Below are 10,552 nucleotides of genomic sequence, written 5' to 3'. Positions count from 1 at the left end.
TATTATATATATATATATATATATATATATAGGAGCCCCTAAAAACTTTCAGCCGGGGGCCCCGCCCTTGCTGCCGTCCTTAGCTACTCATGTCCATGACCTATCACTGACCTTTGTTCCTCTTGATCCGCAGGTGAAAATGACCTCAAGCACAACCTACCTGCTGAGATGGAGGTTTACTTACGGGAAAGTCTACTCCAGGGCAGTTTTAAATTCCAGGTACGCTGTTTACGGGCTTTTAATATCGTAATTATCGCCCTTGAATGTCGTAATTATCACCCTTGAATTTCGCAATTATCGCCCTTTACTATCTTCCTTATTGCCCATTATTAGTCTGCTGTATCGTCTTGCAATCTTATTGTATCTATTTTATTATGTGTTGAGGCGTTCTGTAATGTTTTTTTTTTACCGTCTATTATTGCTTAGTGTTTAGTGTTTATTGCCTGTGTTTATCTCCCTTTAATTAAGTTTATTTTGTTTAAGTTCACCAACTTCCGCTTTTCTATCGTCTATTATTGTTAGCTTCATACATTTACAAATAAAACATTTTTCACACCCTACGCTACATAATTCTTATTTATTTTATATTATATTTTAGGTATACCCCTCCACCCTCTTTCTCACAATTAAAAAAATAAAGCCAACACCATTCAAGTATTAAAGTTCCCTTTATCCGAAGGGCAATTGAAGTAGAGTTTATGTTTCTCGGCGTAGGTATATGAAGGGATGGTGTGGTCAGCACTTTTACAGATAAAGTAGAATTCATCTGTTTTAATCAGCGTTTCTTTCAGACATTTTTTTTGGGAGGGGAGGGGAGCGACGCTTGAAACTTTCGGGGGGGGAGGGGGGCTCTTAAAATATATATTTTATATATAAATTATATTTAGTTCGGGAGGGGGGAGGTAGACATGCTTGGGGGGGGGTGCCTTGAAACTCTGGTTCAATGACCTCAGCATACAGTGGGGATAGTCACTATATAATGCACTATGCCGCCTTAGTTTCCCTTAGGTACCCATTAGAGCTGATCGGACTCAGCGACGTCCTTCAGACCCAAACCCATTTACCTTAATAGTTTCTTTTTAAACTTCACTCCATATGTTCTACTATTCTCAGTACTTTGCCATGGCCTTCAACATGACCAATCCGCACGGTCGTTGTGTCCACATGGCCTATGAGCTGGGTGTGTTCGCGCATTTGATTGGTCAGAAAACCGTTGATCAAAAGAAGCTCCAGGATGACCTACTGAGGATCCGGAATTTGACTTTCTCCATGCGCGTTAAAAAGTGGAGCACGGTTTTCCAGGTAAAATTGTTACTTTATGTCTTGTTAGTGATTGTTACGTCTCTTGTATTCAGTAGCGTACGCAGGGGGGGGGGGGGAGCAGGGGGAGCGGCTGCTCCCCTTCTGGCCATTTTCAGCAAAGTGGCGCCTTTTTGGAAACTTTTTAAACTCAAAGTTTTAAACAATAATATTTGTAAAAAAAAATATTTTTGGTCGGCACAACTATGTAAACCACAAGACTTCTTTTCATGCAGCAATTAAGCATTATTGTACTAGTCTAGTAGTGTCTATGTTTACAACACGTATTAACAGCTGCATCAGTTTGCCATTCTAAAAAAAACCAATACGATGCATTGCAATGTTTAAAAAACCTCTACGGGTAGTACCACCTGGCAAGAGGGGTGTAAAGTTTAAGGCAACTGTATAATGTATTTGCTTACGAATAATTGAATTAGAAAATGTTATACATCAAAGTTTCCCTTTCAAACCTGACGGTCTAAGGGGCAAGTGATGTAGAGGTTCACTTGTTTCTGTGACCTCGGCATATGAAGAGATAGTGTGGTCAGCACTATGCCCAGCCGCTTTTACTTTTCCTAACATGAGTTAGGTACCCATCAGTTGGGTGGACTCAGGGACGGTCTGCTGACTTGAACCCGGATTCGAACTCGAAACTTACGGGTTAGCAGTCCAGCTCTCTACCGCTAGACCACTCAGTCCCCTAGATACATGAAACTTCACACATAATTACTTTATATATACAGTTTGAATCGTGTGATTAATTTTTTAAAAATTACAATATAGAAATAAATACAACTGATGTGGCACCTCTATTTAAATTTACTTATGAGCAAACTGAGTAGTGGTGGGGAAATTTTGACAAGGCCAACAACGTCATCACGGTGAAGTATTAGCATTCTTACAGTTGGGCGATATTGATTACGATTACAAATTATATGAAACAGTTACAACCCCCCCCCCCCTCCCCCATGGACTCTGTAAAAATATTGTCATAATACCACTGCTACTTATTTAAATCTATTTCTGTAATATATATTTGTTGTAATATATATTTGTGTAATATATATGTATTTTTTTGCAGTCATCTAAAAACTTAAGCTATGTTCACTCTGAGTTGGTTATCTCCCCCCCCCCCCACACACACACACCTCACCACCACAATTGTGTAGAGCGACATTAATGTCACATCTAGGTATACACTGGGTTGGATAATTGACCTAAAGTGACCGGACAGTGGTGAATGAAGTTGAACCCCCCCCCCCCCCCCCGAACTTATCTGTTAAGTACATGTAGAAAAACGCGTAATGATGCACCAAAGTACCATGCCGCCAGAAAATTAGCTTTTTAAACGTAAAACTCTTGTGAATATTGTTTTTGCAATTACCTGTGAAAAGGTGTGTGATCAATACAGTGATTTAACCCATACCTATCACTATGTTAAAAAATGATCTTTATAGAACAAAAAGAAGCAGTAGTTAGTTTTTAAAATATATGATCTGAACTAAAAGAGCGATATTTAGTTAAATGTAGGCTGTTATTCCGAATGTTTTTCCATTGTATCGAAAAGCGTGGTTTTATACCAACTCTGATTTTAAAAAAGGTGTGTGATCAATACAGTGATTTAACCCATACCTATCACTATGTTAAAAAATGATCTTTATAGAACAAAAAGAAGCAGTAGTTAGTTTAAAATATATGATCTGAACTAAAAGAGCGATATTTAGTTAAATGTAGGCTGTTATTCCGAATGTTTTTCCATTGTATCGAAAAGCGTGGTTTTATACCAACTCTGATTTTAAAAACTTTCATTATGCTGTAATACTTTAGCATTTATGATGACGATATATTGAAGTCTGATTATAGACAAAAAACATTTTGTAAGCACGAATGGTGTTAAACAATTTTATTATATTCTAAAGTAATTATTTATTTGTTATGACATTTATAATTGAATGTGTAAATATATACATATTTATATTAAGAGAGTAACTATTTGCCGTATTTCACTTGTCTTAAATAATTTCCCAGGAATTATTATGTAATAATTTTTTAAACAAGAATCACAAAACAGATTGCGTTACGTTTCATTGTTTTTGGTTGTAGTGTGTGTATATTTTTTTTAGCGCAATTTCCATTCTGGAGAATTGCGTTTATTAACCCGTCATTTCTGGATGTATGAATGGATGGATGGATGTGTGTCCGCAGCTTTAAGTCGTATCTCCTCCTCAACGAAGCAATATCGACGACTAGTTCCAAAAGCAATTATGTTAAGAAAGTTACGAGGATGAACATAGGCCAAAAAATTCCGGGTTTCTTTCATGAATTTCCAGAAAAGCCAAAAAAACCTCGAAAAAAAGTAGTTTTAGCCCATATCTCGGCAACCAGACCACTTAGCGACTTGAAACATGTACCAATCGATTCCTGCGATAATTTAGAACAATATTGCCGAAGAAAGTTTCAAAAATATCCTTTCGTTCGGTCACAAAAAAAAAATTTGAATTAATTAAAATTTGGACCGAATTAGTAGGCATGTTTATCCAACCACACCACACGCGTCATCACGTTCAATAGCTGCGCCATCACGTTCAATGGCTGCGCCATCACGCTCGGGAGCTAGGCGCAATGATTTTTAGTCATGTAACTCTATTGTAAATAAAACATGTAAAATACTGAAAAAAAAATTAATAAAAAACGTTTTAGTAACTAACCAATGGTTTTACTAACCCTGCCCTTGATTTACGCTACGACAGAGCTATTTTTAGATAACATAAGGAAAGTGCGCTAAAATTGTCACTAGACTTTTTAATTAACTTGTTTGTTTAGATTGATACAATTTTTGTTTTGTCGGCCTACATTGTGTGTTTTTTCTTATTTCTTCAGAGTGCTACTTTCAATTTATTTTACACATAGCGAAGTAAAGACATACAGCTAATTATATATATATATATATATATATATATATATATATATATATATATATATATATATATATATATATATATATATATATATATATAATACACGTATATAGAACGTGTTAAAAATTCGGCGCCTTTTTTTGCTCTTTTCGCTCCCCCTACAACGAAAACCTGGATACGCCTCTGCTTGTATTATGTATATCGTGGTTACAACCTTTGAGTGTTCACTGTGTCTTCCGTGGTGTGTAGTTGATGTGTACATGTTAGGCTGTTAACGTAGACAAGACGAGTCGTCTGAGCTCTTAGTATATAAAAATAAAGAACTAAGTTAACTTGAAGAATAGTGTTTATTCAAGTAATGTAATAAAAGTAACAATAGCTACTTGATTTTTATTTATTTTTTTTTATTTATTCTTTTGTTGTGGTTTTTTTTTTCGTTAGGGGGTCATGTATTTATTTATTTTTTCGTTTGGGAATCATTTTTTTTTTCGTTTGTGTGTCAATTATTTGAGACGTCCACACGGTGTAACATTCCTACATCAAAGGGTTTACGACACGAGGACAAATGGCCTCATACAAAGTATCTCACGGAAAATGATCTCAATATTTTGCTGTGAGATATTTTGTCTCAGATCATTTGTCTATGATATCATTTGTCCATATATATTTTGTCCAGATATATTTTTCCCTTAGATCATTAGTCCTTGAATTATTTTTTTTAATTATTTTATTTTCAAATTGAAATAACTACAACAGCATATACAAATGTGCGTGTGCGTTAGTCCTTAACATAGCTCAAACATTTACAAAAATTATCACTACATAAACAAAATGGTGAACATTACTAAAAAAATGACTTGTCGATCAACAATTCAAACGAAGGTAATTAGAAATAAAGAAATACAAATAGTTTTTTTTTACTATAATAGTCTTAGATGTTATCACAGTTTTGTTCTAGATAGTGGGTAATTTATCTTTTGTTATAAATACTTTTATTTTCAAATAGAAAAAAATAAATTGTCCTTAAACAGTTAACACCGACCGAAGACCGTCATTGGACTTTTAACTACTATAGAAAAGTTTTATATTCCTGATGAAAAACAAAAGTTTCAAAGAAATGAATAACTTGCAATAACAATATTAAAAGTCGGAACACAATTGCGAAAACGTGTATATTACACTGACATACATTTTTGTAGATAAAAAAAAATGTCCTATTTATTTTAAAATTCGTAAGTAACAATAACTGCAAAATTATTTTGCAGATTGATAAACATTACGTTATTTCCCTTTACTGATTCCAAATTCTTTTTACTTATTCAAAACTCCCATTTAAGTAATATTTAATGAACGGTAACTTTCTTAGCCATTTATATAAAATTTGCCTAAATAAACAGCACATTGACCAAACTGCATTTCCTTTTTTAATTGTACAAAAAAAAATGATTTAAATAAACAGTAGTTAACTTTTTACAGAGTTATCCAAGTGAGCTCCCCTGGTACTTGATGCACCCTTCTAAACAAACCAGCTCATCCTGCATGACCATTGTCTCAAACGACCAGTTGCAGCAGAGAAAAGGTCAGTCCATGTGTGAGTGTGGGTGTCAGTGAGTGAGTGTGTGAGAGAAAATGTGTGTGCATGTGTTTGTGTGTGAGTGCATGTGTATACGTGTTTTTGTGTTTGAATGTGCGTTTGAGTGTGTGTGTGTGAGAGAGAGACAGTGAGAAATGTGCATGTGTTTGTGTGCTTGAATATGCGTTTATGTGTGTGCGTTTGTGTGTGTGTGACAGAGAGAAATGTGTGTTTGTTTTTGTGTTTGTGTTTACGCACGTGTATGTGTGCGTTTGTGTGTGTGTGTGTGTTGTGCTTGCGGGAGTTAGTGCGCGCGTGTGTATGTGTACGTATGAATGGATGTTTGCGTTTTACCGAGTGTGCTCATTTGAGTGCGCGTGTATGAGCAGTTGTGTGAGTTTGAGTGTGCTTTTGGGTCTGTGAATATGAGTGTGTATCTGCGTGTGTATGACTGTATTTTTGCGTGTGTGAGTTTGAGTGCGTATTCGTGCGTATGTGCGTGTGCGCATATGAATGCGTGTGTGTGCGTTTGTGTGTGTATGTGTCGGACAGTGAGTGTACGTGTGTGTCCTCTGCGTGTGTGTGTGTACGGCAGTGTGTGTATGGGTTTGTGTGTATTTGTATATGTGAAGCAATGGTAGACGAGTTTTGGCGTAATGGACAAGATTTTTGCCCTAAACGGCAACAGGGTTGACTCTAACCTTATTCCTTAGTCTTTTAGTCTTTTACTGTGTTGTATGCGAAGTATCTTTCAGCCCCCCCCCCCTCTGCCCCTCCCCCAGAAAAAAAATAGAAAATATGAAAACAAAATTTGCATAGAAAATACATACTTTGACCAGTGTCCGCCCCCTCCGGAAATTTAAGTGCGCCCCTCGCTCGAAAGTCTCAATGCCTCTCTTCCCTCCCCCCCCCCCCCCCCCAATACCCCCGGGAGAAAAATGTCTGAAAGAAAAACTGGTTGTACACGAACGTCGACGTAGCCTACATATATTGTTTTTTTTTTTTTTTTTTTTTTTTTTTTTTTTTTTTTTTTTTTCTAAATTAATGTTCTAATTTTTTTTATAATTAAGTATTGATTTTCTTGATCACACGTTGAAATTATTATTTTTTTCAGCGGGCATCAAAAGCGTTTCCACTACGACCTCTGACCCCTTACACAAACCAGACAGGCCGAGACAGTCCCTGCTGCGCATGACCAGTCTCCTCAGCTGCCCGCAGGTCATCTTACACGCCGACGAGTTCTCCACTTCCGGTCCGGATTCGAATCTGATTTTACTCCGGGGCAGACCGGGCAATGTCGTGCCCAGGAATCGATACTTCGAGGATTTGGACGGCAACGTGACGGTCTGTCTGGAGGACTTCCTGTCCGTGCTGACCCCTGACCCCGCCAAGAGGACAACGATGGAAAATGTCCTGGTGTCTGTCCTCTTGCCGATATCCATGCTCTGCTTGCTGGCTTGTTTCGCCGTGTTTTTCGCCTTCGCGGAGCTACGCTCCCTCTCCGGGAAAAACAACATGCTATTTATAGCCGCGCTGTTCTGCTCGCAAGGGGCGCTGTTGCTAGGATACATAGTCGATGACGACAGCAGTTTGTGTGTGGCTTTCGGAGTACTCAATCATTATTTCTGCCTGTGTCTGTTCTGCGCCCTAATTGTGTGTTCCTACCACGTCTACGCCATATTCGCCACCATGCATTTATCCGCGAACACGACAAAGGAAGGGAGAGCATTAACGTTGTATTGTTTCTTCACGGGTATCGCCCCCTTGTTGGTTATCGCCCTTGTCATCCTCGTCCACACCACAACGCACCTGCCGTCTGTGGTTTTGGGCTACGGGGGCGGGGCCATGTGCCTACTCTCGAAACTCACAACACTCTGGGTGTCGCTTTTCCTGCCCCTCGTGATCTGCCTCGTTATCGCTATCGTGCTCTTCGTCCTGACCTGCATCAGCCTACGTCACAACATTGACTTGGAGATCAACGCCGCCGACGAACGACACGTGCATTTTTATTTCCGAGCGTCGCTGATTTCATTTTTAACGTGGATGGTCGGCTGTGTGGGAATAATCACCTCCCTCCCCAACATCCGGATTGCCTTCATCATTATGCAATGGGTACTGGGGCTCTACGTCTTCGTAACCTTGGTGCTGACCGACCGGGTGACCAGACTCTTGACCGGATGCTGCTGCGGAAGCCGGCGCCCGCCGAGGGGGCGGACGTCTTTTAATTTAAAAATGGAAAACCGCGCCGAATGCCCGGCCCGGAAACCGTGCATCGTCGCCACGGGGTTCAGAAAAACGGAAATGGCCGTCGGCGACTGCGGGGACGCCTGCGGCGCAGACGCCGGCGGTGACGTCATCGCGGCGTGCGATCATCGCAGTCATTCGGTTACCATGGAGACGGTGACTTGACTCCCGGAAGCGTATGATTATTAATTTAACTTCACTTGATCTGAGGTCACATGGGCGTCTTAATGTTGATCTGCTTGGGGGCGCCGTCGCCTAGCGCCCGATTTTGTTTTTTTTTCCGTGCGCGCCCTCACCGACTGGTGGCCAGACTATCACGTGGTATGCTAGTCATGTGATCTAAGGTCACGGTCTATGGCGAATTGCTGCTTTGTCATCTAGAACTACTGCCGGCTTTGTTACCAGTAACATTTCAGAGATAACCTACACTTCCTAGTGCCTTGTGTACGAGTCTATGTATTAGGTACACGCCGTATATGAATGTCATGGTGTTGTGTACATGTTATGTGTACGAGTCTATCTGCTATGTACAAGTCATGTCATTGGCAATGTTTGTTTCTTTCATGATTTTCTTGCTTCGGTGTGGGGAGGGGGGGAAGCATTCATGAAAATGCTTAAAGTATATATTTACTATGATGATGATGATGATGATGAAATTTGAAAAGTATATATTTACTATTCAGATTTCATCATCATCATCTTTTCCGGTTCGTGCCCAAGACACATAAGGCAGATGAAGTAGAGTTTAGTTGTTTCATTTCCCTCGGCGTACAAGGAGGTAGTGCCCAGCCACCTGTTTCCCTAACTTGAGTCAGGTACCCACTCAGGGAAGTCCTACAGACATAAGCCCGGGATCCGAACTTGAGACTTTCGGGCTAGCATTCAAACACTCTACCATTCGACCACACCATTACTATTTAAATTTCATTTTTTTTAAATCTGGATATAAGCCTGAAAGAAACCCTGTGTGTGCGTTAGTTTCTATGCAAGACAGTTTTTTTTTTACATGTACGCAAAGTGTCCTTTCATGTACGCACATTCAATACCGAGTTGTGTACACTCTGTTGTTCTGCATGCTGTAATGTGTACGCCTGGTGTACAGTCTGCCGCCATGTTTTACTCTCGTGTACACTGTTGTGACAAGTACACAACGTGACCAGAAAAAAAATCGGCCTGGAATTAATTAAGGAGTTAATTAATTAATTATTCACATCTTTTATATATTTAAAATTTGGCTTTTCTTGCTTTTGATTAAAGTAAAAAAAAAATATTTGAGTGTTTTACCTTGTTTTGTTTTTTCATCTATTTATTTATTATTTCTATTTTTCAATTTCGCTTTTTTTCGACATGTGTTATATGCTACTGATGGTGTATTGTAGAGGAAATTAAATTATAAAAATAAACACATTGAACCACGATTATTAGGTGCACCTACATATTTCAGCGCCCAAGAAGCAGTGTTTCTTTCAGGCACTTGATATTTTCGGAGGGCGGACTAAATTTTCCGGGGGGGGGGGGGGGCTGACACTAGTAAAAGTATATATTATGTTCTATATAAATTCCATTCATTTCGTTCGGGGGGGGGGGGGGAATTCTCCGCCCCCTCCCTCCTTTCCCCCCCCCCACCCCCCCCCCCCCCCACCCCTGGAGTGATGCCTGGAAGGAACTATAGAAGGAATTGTACATTGGAATGTCAAGGAAGTAGAAACTTGGACAGACCAAACCAAACTTGGAGAAGATCAGTTGCCAGTGAAGCAGAATCAGCCGGAATGTCGTGAACCCAACCTAAGAGAATCGTCCAAAAACGAGTACGATTGTTGCGACCCCCGTAATACACAAGGAGTCCACAGGAATAAAAATGAAGGATTGCTCACATTACTCCTCTAAATGTTGCCCTTCATTATTAGTATACTTAGTGTTTCTTTCATACTGTTTCTCCGAGGGTGGGAGGGGGGGGGGGGCACTTGAAATTTTCGGAGGTGGGGGTAATAAATATACGTTCTATATAAATTATATTTGGTGCGAAGGGGTGGTAGACGTTTTTCGGTGGGGTGGGGGGAAAAGCAGAGCCTTAAAGAAACTCTGAATGTACTTAATTTGTGGGTTGATCCACTCTCTACTGTTTAATGCTAAATCTTTTCTTTTAAAAGTTTACTATTTACACGACCCTTGACGCGCCACTGCTAGTTAGAATGGGAGGGGGGGGGGGAAGATGGGTCAAGGATAGAAGCCCCCTAGTTGACGTCATCACACAATCACGTTGTTGTTGTTATGGGGTTATTTATGTCTTAAAAGAAAAAAAAACAAGGAAGGTAAAATCGACACAGACGTCTCTCCTAGGAATTTAATTAGAAAATATTTTTTGTTAAGTCACGCGTCAACTGCTAGTGACCAAACTATAAATTAATTAAATTACCCGTTTAGAAGGCCAAGAGCGAATAAATAGGCTATATATATATATATATATATATATATATATATATATATATATATATATATATATATATATATATATATA

General features: G+C 39.2%; 1 protein-coding gene across 1 annotated transcript; it reads left to right on the top strand.

Moving 5' to 3' along the window:
* Positions 1–136: 136 nt before the first annotated feature.
* LOC131927727 (uncharacterized) lies at positions 137–9,236 on the top strand. The gene is made up of 4 exons (XM_059283509.1): positions 137–219; positions 1,114–1,302; positions 5,694–5,796; positions 6,905–9,236. Exons 1-4 carry the CDS (start codon positions 169–171, stop codon positions 8,197–8,199), a joined length of 1,638 nt encoding a protein of 545 aa, XP_059139492.1. The 5' UTR covers positions 137–168; the 3' UTR covers positions 8,200–9,236.
* The last annotated feature ends 1,316 nt before the right edge of the window (positions 9,237–10,552 follow it).

Source organism: Physella acuta, unplaced genomic scaffold (genome assembly GCF_028476545.2).
Source record: "Physella acuta isolate Inbredline_101_S28 unplaced genomic scaffold, ASM2847654v3 ptg001435l, whole genome shotgun sequence".
Lineage (NCBI taxonomy): Eukaryota > Metazoa > Mollusca > Gastropoda > Physidae > Physella > Physella acuta.
This window is presented reverse-complemented; position numbering and strand designations above follow the sequence as displayed.

Excerpts from the sequence above, each read along its gene's own strand:
- LOC131927727 (XM_059283509.1), top strand. The coding sequence starts at position 169 with ATGGAGGTTTACTTACGGGAAAGTCTACTCCAGGGCAGTTTTAAATTC. Across the intron at positions 1,303-5,693 it reads AGTGGAGCACGGTTTTCCAG|AGTTATCCAAGTGAGCTCCC; the intron begins GTAAAATTGTTA and ends AACTTTTTACAG. Across the intron at positions 5,797-6,904 it reads CCAGTTGCAGCAGAGAAAAG|CGGGCATCAAAAGCGTTTCC; the intron begins GTCAGTCCATGT and ends TATTTTTTTCAG.